The sequence below is a fragment of the Pagrus pagrus genome, assembly GCF_965226575.1.
Source record: "Pagrus pagrus genome assembly, chromosome: 3".
Classification (NCBI taxonomy): Eukaryota; Metazoa; Chordata; class Actinopteri; order Spariformes; family Sparidae; genus Pagrus; species Pagrus pagrus.
The window spans coordinates 1,931,494-1,952,397 of record NC_140187.1 but is presented as its reverse complement, the minus strand read 5'-3'; the positions used below and the strand labels follow the sequence as shown (position 1 = coordinate 1,952,397).

Here is a 20,904-nt window from a genome sequence, read left to right as displayed (position 1 = left end):
AAAGATGTTTCTGTAAATCGAACCAGAAGAACCAGCAGCTGTTGTTTACATCAGGGGAAATGACAAGTAATGTCTTTAACAGGATAAATATATTTATTTATCGTTTTCTATCTTAATAAAGCCAACTCTATTTATATGTGGGAGTCGTGATATCATCAAGATGACTTCTAATACAAGTAACAGTGCACTTTCCAGGTATAGAAACCCCATTAACAGTAACAGGACATTCACTTAAAGTCAGTTCATCAAGATGTACTTTCTATATCGTTTCTATATGAAATGCACCGTTCACTTTGTTCTGCTGCTCTACTTCCTGAGTCACTTCTGCACCGGTGCAGTAGGATGGACCGGTCCAGTGTAGACGGGACTGGAGGTTCTGATGCCTTTTCAGAGAATGGATTTTTAGAAAAACGTAATCAATTAGAGGAACGTAAATAACGACTTTTTTGACCGTAAGTTTTCGAGGCTGTTATGGAGACAGCAGTGGCTCTGGGCCCGCAGCTCTTCCCGACCTTCGCCTGATGGTAAGTCCACTTCTAACAAACCAAACACTGAGAAGTTCACTCAAATGGTTAAACTGATCTTTCCATTTGTATTTTGACTCGTCTCAGACTGTTTGAGCCGATGTATGAAGTGTTCTCACGCGATTTTCTCACTCAGGAAAAACAAAAAGGACAAAGACGGGACTTTAAAATGTTAATGTGCATAAAAATAGCTTTATTTCCAATAATAAATCAGAACCTGCATGCAGAAACCAATGATTCATTGGCTTCTCCACTCCATTGGTGATTCACATGTGGTGTTTGTGACATTAAGCAGCAGAACATACGTTTCTCTCCCATGCTCGCCGAGCAGACCCGGAGCTGATTACTACTCAAAACATTTCTTTTTAACTTTTTCCTGGAACATTTTTACTCCCTCAAAAGAAAAAACACGCTTGATTGTTTCACTTGTTTAAATTTGAATCAAAATCTAATCAGTCACTCCTCAGTCTGAGGTCGAGGTCAGCTGATACACTACACAGGAAACAAGCATCAGCATTGTCTTGATTAAATTGTTTTGTTTCCTGGGAGGTGAAGACCTCGAACCAGTGTCGAGATGTTTCAATCGCTGGGAGCAGCTGGTGTTTGCAGGGACCTTGAATCTCCCAAATTTCATCCTGCTCCGTTTTGGCTACAAATAAAAGATAAAATAAAATAACTGAACCAGCTCCAACTAGTAATCAGCCCGGGTCTGATACCGACAACATGGCTCATCAGCACAACATCCCCTGAACAACGAGATGAACACCAACCACAGAAGCAATCCTTCTACAAACACAAACATAAATACAAAAGCAAAAAACAAAAAAAAAAGTCTAAAAAGATAATAGAAACTCTTACAAAATAAAAAGTTTCAAAACTATTTGCCTCTGAAAATCTCAAACTAGTGTATATAAAACTTTTAAAATCACATATACAACAGCTTAAAAAGGGGGAAACACCCCAACCTGAAAGAAGGCAATAAAATAATTTGACAGTTAAATTAATAAAAAAAATAAAAACAAAAAAGGGAACAAGTTGATCTAGTGGAGAACAATGAGCGGAGGCGAGTTAGTGTTAGCATTGGTAGTATCAAAACAGTTTTCTCATTTACATTTACAGTAAATCACATGAACGGTACTGATGGGGAAACAAAAATAAAAACAATTTGGCATTTAAATATTTGGTTGATATTTTTTTGTTGCCAGGATGCGGCTAAGTACCAAGTTAATATTTCTTCAGTTTCTTTTTAAATGTTTATTTAATGACTATATACAAATCCTTGGTAGATCAGTCTGTGCTGTGAAGAAATGTGAGCATCGAACCTGTTCACCGTGGCTTCAGTGAGTGCTCGTAGACCCCAGAATGAGAATATGAAACTAAAACTGTCGTCGTAGCTTATTGAGAAAGCATCAACCCCACGGTTTAAAAAACAAAAACACAAAGTACTAAAAAAACTACCAGTTTGTCCGATCACAGAGCTTCAGCTTTCTTTTCATTGGACAAATAGTCCCAACATCTACTGGATTCATGAATATCATAGTTTCTACAAGTTAGTGGTGAGCTCAAAGGAAAGTTCGACATTAAGGGAGATAAGTTTCTTTACTTTGAGGATCGACACCACTCTCATCCGTCTTCAATCTTCAATAATTTGGTACTTTAACCCCTTTAAACACAGCAGATTATCACTTTTACACTTTGCTTTTTGCAGGATTAAACAAACAAGAAATCACAAGCTAATTAGTGAGATTAAGCTGCGTCATGTCGTACAGGACGTATCGTGATTTCTAGTTTCCGACTCAGCTTGAAAGTCCTGAGTGCGACCAGGAAACACAAGTTTAAATTTCAACACTTTCGGAGCTTTAATGTGACGTGATTAAACACAGCAGGTTTTTTAACGTTATATTGTCAACAACATGACTTTGTGATCATAAAACCATCTTCAGTTGCTAGCCCTCTGATTCCAGTCTTTATGCTAAGCTAAGCTAACTGTAGCGTCATATTTAACAGAGCGATATGAGAGTGTATCAATCAACTTCCCAAAATGTCAAACTACTCCTTTAGAAGGTGCAATATGTAAGAACCGGCCACATGCTGAACTCATACTCCAAACAAATAGGGGGCAGCGAATCAACAGAGCAGCCGCTAACTGCTGCTAACTGTAGCGGTGCAGCTAGCGGTCTGGACTGGGAGCCTGGAGCACCGGGGAAGTGTTGGTGTTGAGTGAGTGCAGGAGCTGTGGACCTCTGGGACGAGGAAGGAGCCAGCGGGGAACGCATGCAGGGAGCGGCGCTCATTTCTCGATTGTGTTAAACTATAATTCTTACATATTGCACCTTTAAGCTTGAGTGTAACTGTGTGAGAGGGTCAGCAGCTAGTCATCGTGACCGAGCTGTGCGTGTGTGTGTGTTTGTGTGTGAGGAATGTAGGTGTGTCACCTTGTAGGAGCATGTTGGTCTGACTCCAGTCGAGTTCATCATAATAACAGAAAAACAAACCCTGGAGGCACAGCGGTAATTATTATAGTGGTGAAACATCTTCCAGGCGTTTGAAGTGCTCTCCAAAACAGGCAGCAGAGCACAGCACTTTGCAATGCAAGTGTGTGTGTATATGTGTGTGTGTGTGTGTGTGTGTGTGTGTGTGACCTGGGTCATACAGTATTTGCAAATTCTTCCTCCAGATTAGTTTAGCTTACTTATGTGGTGCAACGTGCCAGCCTGCAGGGACTTTCCCCACACGAGGAGATACAAAACATGCCAGAAGTTTTAAAGAAAAAAAGTCTTTTAAGGTCATTTTAATAAACTCTGCTGCATCAGAAAATTCACAGAACATGAACTGAAACATCTCTCGACACCGTGAAATGATTTGCAAATATTTCCTGACCCTTGTCTGACCGTCTCTTCTCTCCTTGTAAGTTTTTGGACCAGTTTGAGGATAAAGATTAACAAATATTGTAATTATTAACATCAGTCTGAACGGATGACGGAGCAGAAAACTAATTCATCTGAACAACATGAGCTCAATTCGTTTCCCGTCATGAAGGGATGTTTAACAGCAAAAACTGAAATCTCTCTGCATGACGAGGAGTTTCTTTTTTTTAAAAATCTAATAAAAATGTTCACATAAAAGTCATTTTGCTACAACGTGAGAATCTGCAGTCCAAGAAAACAGGTTCAGAGGAAGACGAGGAGGAGAACAGAGGGAGAATAAATAACTGGACTGTAAATGCGTACCGAGACAACAATCATTGCACAGTGTTAGTGTTTTAACGGGAAGAGAAGAGAGGAAGGGAAGCGACGAGGAGTTAAACGTTCTCCAAGTCCTCGGTTCTAAGTTCTGTTGTTTTGTCTCTTGACGTGGGGACAAAATAATAAAAACAAGACAAAAAAATAAAGATCACCGTGTACCGCAGCTGAAATAGTCCACTCCTGTTGCTCCTTTTCCAAAAGAGAGAGACCAGCGGACCAACAAAGCCTCCGATTGGTTAAGAGAGCACCAGTAACATTAGCATACATCAGGTAGGAGGAGTCAGTCTATCGATTGTGTTGTCGGGGCTTCTCTCCTGATTCGTTATCGAGCGTCACTCCGCTGAAGAAAAGTGAGGAGGAGGAGGAGGAGGTATGATGATGATGATGAGGCACTGATTGGGTTTTTCAGGGTTTAGGGAGTGAGGTGTGTGTGTTTGTGGGTGTGTGTCTGGAGGGGGAAGAGGTCAGGGTCTATGCGTAGATCTCTGTGGTGGGAGCTTTCTTGTAGATGGGCTTCTTCCCCAAATCGTAGCTGCCCTCGTCCTTCTTCTTCATGCGGTAGATGAGGAGGAGGATGAGGAGGACGGCGAACATCAGGCAGACGGCGCCGCCCGTGATCAGAGCTGCAAGAGAGAAAGGGAGGGAGGGAGGTTAGACTTGAACTTTCTCGTCCTCTGACATTTACTCAACTGATACGTTTATACTTTAACATTCTCAAGAAACAGCTGGTGTGGTGCGATTTGCTTCGTCATAGCTACACGTGTCCTGTAAACGTAGGTAGCTGGGGATCATTGATCCAGAGGCCAAACATTCACATAATTTTAAACCTAGTTTTCATTCTCTGACGACCAGTTTCAAGGTTTCCACTGACCTGCGAGGACCTCTGTCTTTTTAAGGATGCTGTCTTCGCTGGCATGGGACATGAGGACGTTGGATGGGTGCTCCTCGCCGGGCTCGGCCCCGTTCCTCAGCAGGGGGATTTCGTTGCCGTTCTGGATGATGACCTCGTTGACGGTCGGCCGCACCGGGCGCTCCACCTCCGGGATCTTGTTGTCGTTCACATTGGGCTGAGGACGAAGAGAGAGATTTAAAAACATGCAAAGTCAATAAACTGAACCTGAAGTGTGCAGCAACACTGCCAAATCAACTATATACACACTGCTGTAAAATGATTCTGATTTAAACATGTGAAATTACAGCTGCTTCAGGATCACAGCGTTTACAACAACTGGTGATGACAGGTTTTTTCAGTATTCAACAGTTTTAGCTCGAATCAAACTCAAAATTTCTCACCTTAGCTGACGTCTTGGCCTCTCGTCCAGGTGACACAGTTGTTGCTGTGGAAAGATGATTTTTCATTAAACTTCATGAAGAATGCCTCCATGACTACAAGACTTTAATTAAAATGTGGATTTAAAATGTTCTGAAGTATTTGTAAAGACTGACTTTGGTCGCCAGAGCCGGAGAAGTCGTCATCGTACTCCTCGTCCTCGTACTCCTCCTCCTCGTCGTCGTACAGTGTGTCTTTGTAGTCGCCTTCGCCGTCGTTTACGTCGTACTCGTCTTGGTCGTCCTCGTCGTCTGTGAAGCCGAAGTCTGAGCCTGATGACTCCAGGTTGTCATGGTGTGTCAACATGGCGGCCGTCTGTGTGGTCTTCATGGGCATCCATGTCTCCGTCTCCCTCACCTGCTGGGACACCAGAGACACAGTCGGGCTTAGAGCGATCATCAGTTAAAACTCATCATGTGAGCGGAGCAGATATCTGCTCTCAAGCTCATGGCGACACATCCAGAGATACGTTTCAGTCTGAACCGACCCACGCTGCCATAAAACAGCTAGAGCAGGAAACTGTTCTGATAATCGGCTCATCAGTTTGAGTAGTTTCTCAAGTAAACAAGTCAAACTATGAAAACAGTCTTCCAGTCTTCACCTGGAGGTCAACTACAAACCAGAGAAAAGTCTGTTGTCCTGGATCAGCTGTTCAGAGACACATCACAACACAAAGCCTGCATTTTACAAGGAGTCCATCCTCTGAATCAGTTATTCCAGCTTAAAATACTTTATTAATCATACTATTTAAATGTGTTTGTGTCCCATCGGCTGCAGTGTCTGAACTAATTCTATCAATACGAGTCGAAACACAAACGAGAAGAGACGTGTGATTATTCTGCCGTCTTGATTTTTTACTTTTATTTATGTTACATTGTGAATTCTTCAAGCTCAGAGACCTTTATTTTGAAAATACAGTTTCTGCTTCCTTCTCTTGCTCTGTGTTTCTGCCACCATTACAGCAGGTTGATACAAACAATAACTTCTCTGTCTGTATTTCATGATGCTGCACTGACTGGAAGAGGAGTGGATTTGGTAAAGACTAGTGCTCTGTGTTACTCTATTAATTATTAAAGGAAATGTGGTTACTGCAGCTCTTGATGTTTATTATTCACACAGATGCTTTTAGTTCATGCTGGCTAACAGGACCAACTGACAGACGGGCGGGCCTTCATTTCTTTGTTCTTGTAGTTCTTTGGAAAAAAAGAGGATTTCTCGTCCAGTCACCACCGTCGCTCTAATCACTCTGAAGATTAACACAATGAAGACACATCAACCTCCTTTAATCACATTACAACACTTAATTTCATTGACCATTTGCTCAGTAAGCAGCGTGAATGGGATTAACACACACACACACACACACACACACACACACACACACACACACACACACACACACACACACACACACACACACACACACACACACACACACACACACACACACACACACACACACACACACACACACACACACACAGTTAATCAGTGAGGGACGGGGAGGTAAAATGAGGCAAGAAAAGCGGAACAGCAGGTCCTGAACTTGCAGCTCGTTCAAAAGCTTTAAAGTCTTTCTGATGTCCGACTTTAACGTCCACACTGAAACATCCCAGCGCCACAAACGCAGCAGCTGTCACACCTCCAACAGTCTACTCCTGATGTTTACAGCGATTAAAGGCTCAAAGAAGAAGAATGAATGACACTGTGTCTCTACACAGTCTCTCTATACAGTACAGAACGAGTGAATACCTCGATGTGTTGTTGAAAACATTTTAATCCCATCAGGCAGTAAATTAATCAACATGAAGCAGAGACAAGTTCTGCAATCATCCAAACAAAGACACAAAACTCAAAGACCTACTGCTTTTCTCGATTTCTCAAATGGTTTAAAGTAAATTGATGTGTTTTGGACTGATGGATGGACTAAATAAAATGTTTTCAGATGAAGAAAGGCATTTTTAAATTTAATTGTTTTCATAGAGGGAAGTCTTTTTTCAGCTGCTGCTCGGTAACAACAAGGGATAGAAAATCTGCAGCTACCACCAATGTGCCGCTGAGATAATGAGAGTTACCAACGGTGATTAGGCTTTATTGAATTAAACTGGACTGTTGGGCCTTGGCGGAGGTATGCGCTCTACTGAGAGCCAGACTCAATGATTTAAATAAAGTGAAGTGAACAACACGAGAATGTACACAGCCGATTCTGCTTCTATGTTTTGAGGCACTTTCAGCAGCTGAACCGATCACATGCGGACAGATCGCCCGCATGTCCTGTGATGGGCGGCAGCCAATCACTGGGCTTTGTTCACCGGCGGCGCAGTGAAAGAAGACCGAGATCCTGGAGAGCGCAGAGCCGTGAGGGCCAGAGAGGAACAAGCTTCTTTCAATGAAACCTTCAGTTTACCGAGAACAAAAGCTGACCACAAATCACACTGGAAACATGCCCGGGCATCCCACAACATCCTCATTTACTCTCTCACACACACACACACACACACGGACACACACACACACACACACGGACACACACAGCTCTGTTGACGTCATGAGTTCTCCTCATAATTACTTCCATCTGAGCCTTAATTTTAAGGGTTAGCTGGTGGCTAAGCCTGTCGGGGCCTCAGAGCATTATGTGTGTGTTCTCAAATACTTGGCATAGTAACGATGTGTGTTTGAAGGTAATCCCCTCAGCCTCTCCTTTTAAAAGTAGCCTATATGATGAGGAGGAGGAGGAAGAGGAGGAGGAGGAGGGAAAGCCCCATTGTGACTGCACAAGGGCTTCAAACGAGGGCGGCCATTTTGCTGTGATTCCTCTAAAAGTAACAAGGTGGTCTGATGAGGACGCCTGCGCTGTGTGTGTGTTTGCTTTGTTAATTCACTCTCAACTCAGAAAATCTAATGTCTTCTTTATCTCTCACACACACACACACACACACACACACACACACACACACACACAGATGTTTCTTAATCAAATCATATTTGTTTTCATTTTTTAATTAGTTGAGCTGCTCCACAATCTTTCCCTGTAACCCCGGGCAACTATAGGAGCGACCCCAAGACTGAGGATCACTGCTCCATTATGTCCTCATTTAAACCTCATACATGGACCCAGGGGAGCTGTGATCCTGTGTGTGTGTGTGTGTGTGTGTGTGTGTGTGTGTGTGTGTGTGTGTGTGTGTGTGTGTGTGTGTGTGTGTGTGTGTGTGTGTGTGTGTGTGTGTGTCTAAATCCTAAGCCTTAAAATGGTGACTGCTGGCTCTTCATTTCCTCGCTGCCATTCAGATGGGAATCTGCTGCTGCTGCGTGCTGGAACAAGCCCGCTGAGTCACATTATAGGAATCACACTCATTCAGATGATAATATGGATTCATCCCAGTCAGGCCTGTTGTGTTGTGTTGTGTTGTGTTGTGTTGTGTTGTGTTGCGTGTGTCAGCGTGAGTCACATTCATTGTAGCCTGCTAGGATTTTACATGACTCCCGGAGGCACGTTTTACTCTCCTGGTTTGAAATCATTTCTTCCAGTCAGAGTTTTGAGTTACAGTTTGTTATTTTAATCAGATTTCTTCGTCTCTGCTCTCTCCAACAGTTTCAAGTAGGGCTGGTTATCAAACCTCGATACTTTTATGCCACTGACCGAACAGAACAATATCTGCCGCTTACTTAAGATACTAATCAATTAATTGTTTAGTCTCTAAAATGTCACAAACATGTAAACAATCATCAAAATTTCCTACAATTTCCCAGAGCTCATTATGGTGACAAAACTGCAATCACATCTCTGCTGGAGATACCTTTTTTTAAAAGTACTATTTTTGTGTTGGACATCAACATATAGTTTTTGTAATAAGACAACAGGTTCATTTCAAAGAGAAGCCAATATGTTCATCCCTGTCAGTGTCAATAAACCCCTTCCTCCTCCTGCCTCTGACCTTTAAACCCCCCCACGGTGAAATGTGGACCTCCATTTGTGTCCTGGAGAGACGTGCTAAAAGAAACTCCACCATTTGCAGCCTGGTGTGCTCTAAAACAACAGCATGCCGTCTCACAGGCTGAGTGAGACCTGTCCCGACAGGCCACGATTATTCACTAAGACAGCAGAGATCAGAGGGATGGTGGATGAATTTACTATCAGATGTGGGGAATATTTCATCTTTACTATACTTTCCCAGGAAGCAAAGCCAGGATGGGATTCAGGCCAAGTCCCAAGTCTGTTTGGACCAAAACAACCCAAGAATGTAGCAGACCCACAACAGGAAGTCTCCGTTCCACACAAATGAAAGCTGTGTGTAAGAGACAGAGGAAGATGTGATGTGTTGGTCTGTTATTGTACAAACAAGACAAAAACAAGCCTCCATTTTACTCCAACCAGCATCAGAACCAGCACAGACTGGTGAGGAGAAAGGAGCGAGCCGTCTGAACAGAGGTTATGTAACCGAGTCAACATGGAAATCAGCTCACACGGTGATTGTACAGCGACTGAACGACAGCCCGTCAGATTCAGTACCGGCTGCCTGCTGAACAACTACTGGAACTTATTTATATTAAAGAGAAGAAAGTGGGGGATCCAGGCTGATGTGCACACTTATTTTCATATTTCTGTGAGTATCTGGTGTCAGTTTTTACTGTTTCTTCAACAGGTTTAAAAAGGAACAGCACAGACCCAAACCAACGGAAAGTCAGGTGAAGTTTGGTCGTCCACAAAACATTTCTGGAGCCGTGCAGCTTTCTCCTAAACAACTGAGGTAGCTGGGGACTTGTTTTAAAACGTAAACCCCCCCGAAAAAAAACAAAGTCCCCTGAAGCCCTGATGATTTGAAAAGACGTTATTTACACCCTCAACATGCGAACAAGCTCGTGTAACCTCTACACACAGGGCTTGTGCTATTAGCCTAGCAGCTGTCCTTTTGGGATCTCAGGACTTCTGGAGACTTGGATTACACCAGACAGGCTGTACGGAGCCATTTTATCTTTTTTACTTTTTAAAAACAAGTCCCCAGCTACTTCAGTTGTTTAGGAGAAGACTTTCCATCATGGGGATGAGAAGATAATGACCAAACTTTCTTTTTTGGGTGAACTGTTCCTTTAAACTTGTTGAATAAATGGAAATAACTGACACTAGATACTAAGAGATATGGAAATGTACATTTTAGCAAGGATCTCTTCTTTAACTCTACAAAAGCTATACATTCATTCATGTGTAACCAAACACATGTTATCCTCCAGCATCACTGCCACAAACCGGAGAAACAGTCACACCCTCATATGAAACCTTGTGTGTTGACAACAAACAGCCTTAACGAGCTCAGCAACACAAACAGCAGCACTGTGGTTCAGAGGGAGGCCACGTAAGTCCTGGAGAACTGAAAGATAAACCTCATACACAGCACATGCACATGAATCTAAGAGCAGTGATACTGAAAACTGGAGATCCTAAAATCTCATCATCATCTCTGCTAACATTGTTTTTATAGGAAGAAAAAGAGTGACTTTTAAACTACAGCATCATTACAGCAAAATCTCAATCTCATTTCGTCGGTTGACCACATCATTTGTCAGCCATTTTAAAAGCCACTTATGAGCCACTTACAGATCACCATTTTGTCCTCCCATCAGTGATTCACAGCCTCATTTATTCTGCCTAATGTGCAACCGCTGATAAGCAGCCGGATGTGGATTCCAGCCAAACCAAAGACTTTCAGCCAACCAACCAAACGGAGTTCATGGATTCATCCGGTTCTGCAGCACAACGTGCAGAAACACTGCTGTCCGTGTCCAAAGCATGAAGGGTCCAGTCAATAGAAATGTTGGCATGTTCTATCAAAACTTCTTCTTATTCAAAAAATGTTTTTACTTTAATTCTGTCTCTTCTCCTAAACTCAGACAATGATCCTCGCTCTCACAAAGACTTCAACAGTCCAGATGACCTTTTCTCTGAACTCTCCGTCGACCATCTTGAAGCTAAACAAAGTGTTTCCTTGTTTTATCAAAGCTTCTTAATTGCAGAGCTCGTTTGGACTCACAGTGTCACAGTGAAACACCCACATGGCTGCGGTCCGAGACGATCATGTGACCACATCAGCCATCAGTCAAAAGATTAAACCGACCGGGACATGAATCAGAACTCTGTGAGAACACATCTAGTCAGCACCAGCTCAACTGAGACCAGCCGGTTCACCCAAGTATGAACATGAATATGGTACACAAAAGATCATGTATGGGACTGCAAACCACTTTTTATTTCTCCACCAACAAAAACTACATTCCCAACTAGGATTATTATCAATATGTTTTGTCGATTTACCACTCAACTGTCTGGCTATTAAAATGTCAGGACGTAGTGAATTCTCATCCCATCACAAGGAAAGTAAAAAAAAAATGAGTGTTTGCATGTAAACCAGTTAATATAGCTTCAGATTAAGTGGATCAACAGCAAAATTATCTCCATGTTTCAACTTCACTTTAGTATATTAAAGTATAAATAACTATATTTGTGATTTTGTCAACTACAGGTGATTAAAATTTGTTCCAGAGTATCTTGTGTTTGGCTGGTGACATGGTCTTCATGATGGAGGGTCAGATTAAAGACTCCCTCTGAAAACACTCGAGTCAGAAGTTTTGTTTCCCGTCCTGTCACACACTTCACTCAGTCTAGCCTCTGTCCTTGTTTATCCTGCCCATCTCAGCATGGAGGTCCTAAAAACTTTCCAGTTCCCCCAATTGTCCACATTCACTGAAAAGCAGTCTGTCAAGATGCCCGCCACCCAGCCTCCGGGTCTGTCCCTTCCATTGACACCAAACAATGCCAGTGGACTCCTCAAGAGCATATCAATGACCAAGGTAACTGGGGATAAGCCTCCAGCAGCCTCCCTTCATTAAACTGGGGAAACAATCCCTCCATCTGCCGACACACAGAGAGGCATCTGGTCCATTCACACGGCGGCGTGGAGGAGGTACAAAGTATGAAAAGACAGAAAAGAAACACCAGCACGCAGGAATGTGCTTCCTTATTCTTTGTGATGTCCAACGTCTCTTGACCTTTCAAGAAAAGGCAAATTATTGTTGGTTTCTAACCTTTTTATCCTCCTCCAGTTGACTTTCAGAGTCTACCTCAGCAGCATAAATAAAGTCAAATGAAAAATATGGTTTAAAAAAAGAGGTTAAATCTCAAATCCCTCCTTCCATCTTTCCCTTTGCCTCTCCACATTCACTCCCTCCATCTCCCGTCCTGTTTCTCAGCTCCTCCCCCTCCTGCTGCTGGGTGATACTTGAACCAGCAGCAGGATTTGCACCATGTATTGTGTCGCCTGATCTACTGGTAAGATGCACTTCTGACCCCTGACGTAACACACACACACACACACACTTATGTGAGATGAGCCTTCACAGTCTCACTTCAGGAGTTCAAGGCCTTCAGTTTATGGGATCCAAAGGGCCTCATAAAGACCGATCTATTATGAGGTCTTTACTTTGTTAAATCTTAAAGTTGATCCGGTTCAACAAGTTTGGTCCTCGTGTTTTATATACACACAATCCTGAAAACAACCATTTCCTTTAGAAATACACATTGAACAGTGCTGACTAGATCTCACACACACACAGACACACACACACCCCTACCTTTGCACTTTTGCTCTGACAGCCGAGCTCTAGATTCCTCCTACCTACGCCCAGTCTATCTATAGCAGTATTTCCACCTACCAGCACCATGCGAGACTCTATGGCAACATGTGGGGCTTTTCCATACACATGTGCTGGCTCGGCTTCACTCGGTTTTACTCTGTTCGTCAGCCCAGCACTGCAGGGATTTGCATTTCCACAACAGGGCTACCTGCTTATAGGTGTGTCTTTAACTGACGATCCAGCTCCAACATGATCAATAAACATTAAAGGTGAATAATCGGGCCATTAACGCAGAAGGAAACATATTAATATAAAAATACACATTCAAATATTATTTGTGTGACGCGGCTCGTCTCTGCGTGGCCAAAAGTGCCAACGGACATGAGCAGCGTTGATGCCGACACGTACAGCGGGGCTGTCGTTTCTTTATCACAAAGACAAACATTACTCAGTGAAGTGAGTAATGCTGTTGCGTTTAGCTTTTTGGTTTGTACAGCTTCGGTCTCCACAGACAGGAAAGTAACAGCCGGGCCAGCTGTGCAGCACACAGTGTTGATTCAGTCTCAGCTGATAAGCCTAATTGAGTTTTGATGAGCGCCTCCTGAGGGAACGTCCCCGGTCTTATCCTAATGGCCATTATTGGTCACTTCCTCCCGCCGGTGAAGCCATCCTGCCATGTCAATTGGATGATTCTCCGTTCTTACCGAACCCGTGACTGATGGACAAATAAGTCGAATGCCCGCAGCGACTCAAACTCTTCCAGAGGCCGTGCCTCTCTAATGTCTTCCCTACTCCTCCAACTCTTTGATGTCACTCCCTGAGGCGAGCGTATCGCTGCCTTACATCAAACACATTACAGCCCAACAGACTGAATGTAAGCTGTAAGAGTTATTATCAGCTGAAAGATCGGCTTCAGGCTTTAAATGGCAGGAAATAAGAGGAAAAAGGCAGGAAAACAGGAAATATCTATCTAAGACAAATCAACTCAGTGTTTAATGAAAGCCTGAACTCCTGAACAGAAGAATGAATATGAATCAGGCCAGTAAACAACTGACTTATTTATACTTTCAAGTGTTTTTAGACATGTGAGAATGTCCCTTCATTCATAGTCTGAGATCAGCCACAAAGACTCAATTCATTTTGAAGAGGAGATGCTCAACTGGACTCTTTATCCTAAATAGATATCGAGCTCCCAGTTCATAACAGCAGCATGCAGCCTTCCCTTTATCTTAATCTAAAACTAATCTTTGTTAGTTTTTTCAAATTATTTAAAACAATCTCCTAAATTGAGAAAGACACCAGACACACCGTGAACAACTTTATCCAGCACATATTCATGCATGAGCTCACAACTGAGTCACATTATGAGTAACTAACATCAGACGCAGTCACTCCAACAGAAAGGAACGAGCAGGATCACATTTAATCATCAATTAATCTGCTTTTTTTTGTTCAACCAACAGCCTAAAACCCAAAAACTCTTCTAACTCATCCAACTCTGCAGGAAAGTGCATTTCCCCAAACTGTTCCTTTACAAGCGACAGAGACAGATTAGCATGTTAGCATGTGTGATAGGCTGTATGAAGCTGCGTCTGCTGCTGTTGAGGAATGTGTCTCTCTGTGTGGGTCAGCTCAGTAGCCAAGACTTTGGTTACACAGTGAGCCACCACATTCCTCTCTTCTCTGCAGTGGAGCCAAAGCTAAGAGCCGGGCCGAGCCGAGCCACCGCGGACCGCTGTTCTGTTCCTCCAGGTTCATATGGACTTCAGTCTGCAGCGATATCCTGCAGGGAGGTGGTTTAAAGCTGCCTCTCGTAGCCGCACTCTCAGACTAATATGTACCGTAAGTATGTTTAAATGAGCCTGGGAGATCAAATGTAGACAGCATGGGTCCTGATGCATTAAAGGGTAACGCTCCAGTACTGTGGAGATTTCAAACACCTCCCTGTAATCTTTTCTGACAGGCAGAGGAAAACCATACGTCAGCGTCTCTGCCATTTTCCTTCTCCTCACATTAAAAAGGGCACCATTTAGTTTTGGAGAAGAAATTCACACTCAGAATTTTAATATTTATAACATTAATGGAGGCAATAATACAAACTCGGACATCTTTATCTTCTATCACAGCTCAGGTATGTGGATCTGAAACGAACAAGTTTAGGCCGAGAGAGCCGCTGGTGGTCTTCTGTACAGTTAGACCTCACACACACATACACACCGATACAAAACAGTGCAGACACACAACATGACACATGTACACACACATCAATACTGAGACATTTCCCTAAGCGCACACACCCACATTCACACGCACACACCACATCAAAGAGGGACTGTATTACTGAGACACATTTGTCAGGAAGGATGTCTGAATGAGGGGAAGCCCTCAAACCACCCAAAACACTGTATGATCTCTGGTGTGTGTGTGTGTGTGTGTGTGTGTGTGTGTGTGTGTGTGTGTGTGTGTGTGTAATACATTTCCAGAGAAAACAAGAGTTCATAAAACAGATTTTTTCTAGCACTGCAACAATAAAACAATTAGTTGTCAACCAATAAATTAATCATCAACTATTCTGATGATCAATTAATCAATTTGCTTTTTTTAAAAGACACAAAGAGTCAAAAATATTTTCTGGTTTTCTTTCCTCCTCTGTGACAGTAAACAGAAATCTTTTAGACATTTGAGGATGAAACACTGATTGTGATTTTTTCACCATTTCTGACATTTTATAGAACAAACAACTAATCGATCAATCTGCAGGTTAATCAACAATGTGGTTTGCAGCTCTGGTTCTTTCCATGTTAGTCACATGTTCAGGATTATGAAGCCAGTTGTACTTGTCCAACGTTACGGCACAAAACAAATCTTTATTTGTCTTCTGAACGTGTTAATGAACGCCCCTAAAATATCGTCACATTGCAGCTGGAGACATTAAGTCAACATTATTGGGTTATCTGATTCTGTCTCCAGCCGTAGGGTGGAGCATTTTGATTATTATATTTCATGCTCACTCCCTGCAGTTTTAAAGTCAGATACATCTGTTGTGCTCGGGGGAAAAACCTCAGAGTGCATCAGCGCTGATAGCTGCTAACAGTCTGGCTTCAGGCCTGGAACAACCATCTGTCAGGGTCTGACAGGGTGTCCTGGGACAGCAGAGGCAGGGGCTGCAGGAGCCACATCAAACGGCCTCCCTCCAGGCTCGCTCATACATTTCCCAATGGAAACACAGCCAGGCTCATATTCCATGTTCTGCCATGGCCCTATATTTTTACTGGTCCACCACAAAGCCACAACAGCTTTTCTTTTCAAGACTGGGGGAGGGGGCGGTGGGGAGCGGTGGCGTGTTAAGCTTCACGTTTCCCAGGCTGCCGCAGTAAATGAGAACATGCTGTTTGTCCATTTATTTTGTTTAAAAGGGTTAAAAATGTGTTTATACCAACAACTGTAGAACTGGCTGAAACGACTAATTAACAGTGTGTGATTACCAATTAATCAAACAGTCCAACGAAATAGAGATGTTTCCAAACTCTGACTGTATGACTGGGGCCTGGTGTACCTGTTGCTGGTACCCTGAAACGGTCATGTTATTTGGGAGCATATTCAGTTTAGGTATGAGGATGTATTTCATGTACTGCAATACAGCCTGAACATTTGGGATATAACTTTAAGGTTGTATCGCTCAGCCCAAAAAAATCTTAACCAGTGTATCAGTGACTGATTAAAGACATTACAGATTAATTACATGGTTTGTTCATGAAACAACTGACTAAACTCGGAAAACTAAATGGTTTCATGTTCTTAAAAGTGAAGAGTTGCTTTTGTTTAAAACTAAATATCTTTGGGTTGATCAGACATGGATTAGTTGCATCCCCGCTGTAAGAGTGCTCACACTGTTCACCTGGAAAGTGGCTTCGGCAATAAGTGTCAAAAAAAAAAGTTGGACGGGGGTGATATAACCAGAAAAGGAGGAGGTTTATGGTTGACTTCTGCCCTAAATGTATTCATATAGTTCCCGTTACAACTGCCAGAAAATGTAGTGGTTGAAAAGGGGTGGAGGGAGGCAGGGGAGGGGAGAGGAGAGGGGGGAGTCAGATTCGACTGCTCTCCATCACAGGCAGGAAGGACAAAAACCTCCTCTCTCTGTGCCAACATTCCTCGGCCCAAAGGGATTTTATAGACCAGCGGACAGCAATGCAGGAACCATTATTACATCCTACTGATACTATTTATCATGCTCCCCTCTTTCCCTCCCTGCGTTCTTTTCACCACACGGTGCTTTCAGTGCACCCCATCATGCAAAAGAGACAAAAAAAAACTTCCTTAAAAAAAAAAAAGAAACGGGCTCATTCTGGTGCAAATGATCGGGAGCTAAACACAAAACCAGTGGCATTCCAACAAGATATAACAAATGGACTCAGCCCCGAGGCTCCAAAGGCAACAAGCTGAGGTTTGGTGGTGCAACATGGATTAACTTCGGGGCAAAGAGGATTTTTTTTTTTACCCTGATTAACCACAGCAGTTGCCATCACAGGCACATTTGGTAAATTAAAGTGATTAGACTAATTGAAATGAACTCGCAGAAAGTTTGGTTAGACTTTTGTCCAACGACAGCGCAGCCTTTCTAACGTGCCCTTTAAATAAAAAAAGACACAAAAAAACAAACAGTTGCTGTACTTCTTATCTTTCACCTTCACCCAGTACTCTGTCATGAAGGACTCGTGGTGACTTGTGTTGCCGTACATGGGCAGAAAATGCTGAGGTCACTGGAAAAAGGCACGAAGAACAGGATTTGTTTGCCCTGGTCTATTTTGGACAAACTGATAAAACTGTACACGAGGTCTCAGCCCGGCCGCAGCTCTGCACGTCTGAAAGAAATCAAAATGGTTGACCGCGGGCAGCTCAATCAAACTTCCCAGAATTAGAAATGATTGTTGACGGGAAAAAAGCCAACTCAGTCCATTGATAAAAAAACATTCCCATCATTCCTGAGGCTCCCAAAAAGCCCTTTTTTGTATTCAGAGCACGCTCTTTTGTCAGGTAGCAGAACATTGTTATCGATTAGCTGGGAACGCCAAACCCACATACCAATAATGACCTCAGTGGGTAGAGAGAAGAAAAGGCTGGAGGGAGGGAGGGAAGGATTGTCATAGCTCAGAGGCTAAGTATCCATCAAAGGAAAGAGCAGCAAAGGAGTGAAAGAAAAAAGCCACGAGGACAATTGATCACAGGGACAGAGGGGACAGGCGGGGAGACGGCGGACTGACGTCAAAGAAGCAGAACCTGAAACCTGGAGGGTAACCGCTAATTTAAAAAGAGGTACCAGAAACACAGTGTATTCTGGTGGGAAAGCTGTAGGTGTATCCACGCTAGGCTAGGCTAGCGGAAAGGAGTGTCCCTTATGAAAAGGCCCCGGGGCCCTATTGAGATCCCTCCAAGTGTGCAAAATCCCTAAGAGGGCCGGTCAAGGTCACCAAAGGTCACATTCCTGAGGGGAAATCAAAAAAGAAGAAGAAGAAGAGAGGAGAGGGGAGCGAGGGGGCGACGACAAGACGAGGCAGAGTGAGCAACAGAAGCTCCACAGCCATCAGGAATGTAACAGATAGTAAAGGAGAGGAGGATCCAACCAGCCGTCAGGACGGAGACAGGACGCCTGAAGGCAGATGAAGTTCAGCTCTTCAATCCGGGATTAGAGTCCAGAAGGTTCGTGGCTCCACACGGGAAACTTTCATGTATCATAAAACATCTCAGCGAAGAAGGCAACAGTCATATCTGTGAAACCCCGCTTCATTTAAAGAGCTTCAGGCATCCGTCCGGGACTGACCAGTGTGTTACTGCCATTCACACCATTTGTACTGACCAACTGGGTGAAATGGGGGGGCAGGGTGCATGTGTTTGTGTGTGGGTGGCCTGTATTAACACTCCAGGATACACAATTAGAAACTAGAGTGGAACTCGGTAGAGCGCATACCTCAGCCAAAGCCCAACAGTCCACTTTAATTCAATCAAGCCTAATCTAATAAACTCAAAGTGAATGTAGCCTCTCAACATTAAAGACAGTGAGAAAACATGAAGCTGGACATAAATGACAGCTTCCTCCTTCCACACCAGAGAGTTGACTTTTTGGTGATGATGCCGGAAATGATGCAAACACCTATTGTACTGCTGAGATTCAAAATGGTACCAAGATCTCAAGTTCCCTTTATTAAATCACCCTGGTGTCAATTATTTCACCCCATAACACACGTTCTTCTCACTGTACATTCTGATGTGTTCAATATTGTATGTATGGACACTAAATCAAGCCAAAACACAATAATCTCAAGTTTCTTTCTAGACACACACACATACTACCATCACATGGTAATTCTGTCCTTTAGGCAGAGCAGGACTGGGTCAAAACATGTCTGAATAACCTGCATTTCATGAATAGTTGGGGAAGAAACCAGGCTTTGGTGGCAGTGGAAGAAAGGTGTCAGTAATATACAGGACAACATCAGAAAATGCTGGAGAACATGAGGTGACATAATATGGAAAAGCCCACACAGACCAGGGCTTTACAATGCAGAAAAATCCAAAGTGACAAATCAGGACAGGTCACAATGTGAAAAATAACCTCAGCACAAAACTCTTCAAAAACTTCCAGTCATTCACAAAAAATACAAGTCAGTTTTTTTTCAATGATTAAAAAGGGGCACTGTGTAGTTTTGAAGAAGATCATTTCAATATTTACAATATTTATGAGGTAATAAAACAAACTTTGTTCCATAAGTGAATAAACAAGCTGTTCTCAGAGGGAAATAAGGGCCCCAGAACACTAGAAAGGTGGCAGGGTCCGCCATATATAAACAAAGTGTGTTGTCCTTTAAGGTCAGTTTGTTTACTCTGTTTATTCAGTCATGAAAACAAAGACAGTTTGTTTATTTAGTTTGTTCAGATGAACATTTCTTCCCCCAAACTACAGACTGCTCCTTTAACTTAAAGTATCAGTGAGTCATAAACAATGTTATTGAGTGGGACGTCCACTGAGAAACAGACACTTGATTAAACTAATCACTCATCAATCACTGCACCGAATCACAACCAGAAACGAGTCTCATGAGGGGGAAGACACTGAAGTCACAACAACATGGAGACTCACAGCTTCTTTAAGAACAGAGGGAGGTGAAATCAACTTTCTTTAACTGACTGATCAATAACAGTGATTCATGTCAGAAGATGTCCCACTGATTGGCCCACCAGAGGCAGGAAAAGTGACTTGAGTGACTCTCCAGCTCGCCCCCATCTGGGCCCCATACTGGATAATAGCAGCGGGTTGTGGATGCCTGTGCCCCACCTCCCCCTCCACCAGCCGACACACACACACACACACACACACACACACACACACACACACACACACAGGACTGCAGCACTGCAGCTAGCTGGCTAACAACACTGATGCTCTGTGGATTAATCAGCTGTGTGTGATGTGAACACGGGACGAGCCGTTTCCCTCCGTCAGACACTGACAGCACTAATCACAGCTAACGGAGTCGCGGCTAATCACTGTTAACGAGTAGCGTGTTTTAGCTAGCGCTGCCACACTGACCGAGCGGGACACACGTAAAGTTTTCAAACGTACACTTCAGATGAAATGACCGTCAGAGATGTGAGCGAAACAACTTACCGACTCTGAAAACACGGAGGCAGACAGCATCAACACGAGGCAGAGGCTGAGCATTGTGTCCTCTCGCGCAGATAACCGCTAAAGTTTTAAAAAAGTCTCGGAAGAAAAGCCGCTGCGGACGTTTGTTTGGTTTACACTGGACCGGTTCGGTGTCTTGTGTCCCGGTATAGTCCAACAGAAGCAGAGCTTGTAGAGAAACTGTCCACTCTTTACCACCTCGACTCGTCTCTGCGGTGCTGGTTCCGTCCGGTGACTGCTCGGCTCCACTGAGGCACCTCACGCGCTCCTCTGCGCTATATTTCACTCTTCCCCCGACTCTCCGCCAATCAGCGAGCGGGCTGTGACGTCACGCTCACAACCTTCTCTTACGGTAAACGTCCGTCACGTTCAACAGGTGCCCCGCCCCCTGCCGCTCAGCGCGTCAAGTTACCCGGATGTACCGAGCAAAGAAACACCGGCGGGTCCTTCAAAATAAAAGCATAAATAACTTTACGGAAGTGTGATTATCAACAC

The 20,904-nt window shown here is 43.5% G+C and overlaps 1 protein-coding gene across 2 annotated transcripts; it reads right to left on the bottom strand.

Annotated features, from left to right (window-relative positions):
• Positions 1-696: 696 nt before the first annotated feature.
• sdc4 (syndecan 4) lies at positions 697-20,700 on the bottom strand. Of its 2 annotated transcripts, none has more exons than XM_084349305.1 (5): positions 20,392-20,700; positions 5,216-5,459; positions 5,063-5,106; positions 4,641-4,836; positions 697-4,392 (listed from the first exon to the last, which is right to left on the bottom strand). In XM_084349305.1, the coding sequence occupies exons 1-5, from the start codon at positions 20,443-20,445 to the stop codon at positions 4,241-4,243; spliced, it is 690 nt and encodes a 229-aa protein (XP_084205431.1). In that variant the 5' UTR covers positions 20,446-20,700; the 3' UTR covers positions 697-4,240. The 2 variants fall into 2 exon arrangements, with proteins under 2 accessions (XP_084205431.1, XP_084205432.1); XM_084349306.1 differs by having other exon boundaries at positions 5,216-5,456; positions 20,392-20,697.
• Between the last annotated feature and the right edge of the window lie 204 nt (positions 20,701-20,904).

What these genes read in the sequence shown, in the direction of transcription:
- sdc4 (XM_084349305.1), bottom strand. Translation starts at nt 20,445, where the DNA reads ATGCTCAGCCTCTGCCTCGTGTTGATGCTGTCTGCCTCCGTGTTTTCA. An exon ending in AGGCCAAGACGTCAGCTAAG is followed by an intron (nt 4,837 to 5,062) that starts GTGAGAAATTTT and finishes CTTCGTCCTCAG; the next exon opens with CCCAATGTGAACGACAACAA. An exon ending in AAAGACAGAGGTCCTCGCAG is followed by an intron (nt 4,393 to 4,640) that starts GTCAGTGGAAAC and finishes TCTCTCTTGCAG; the next exon opens with CTCTGATCACGGGCGGCGCC.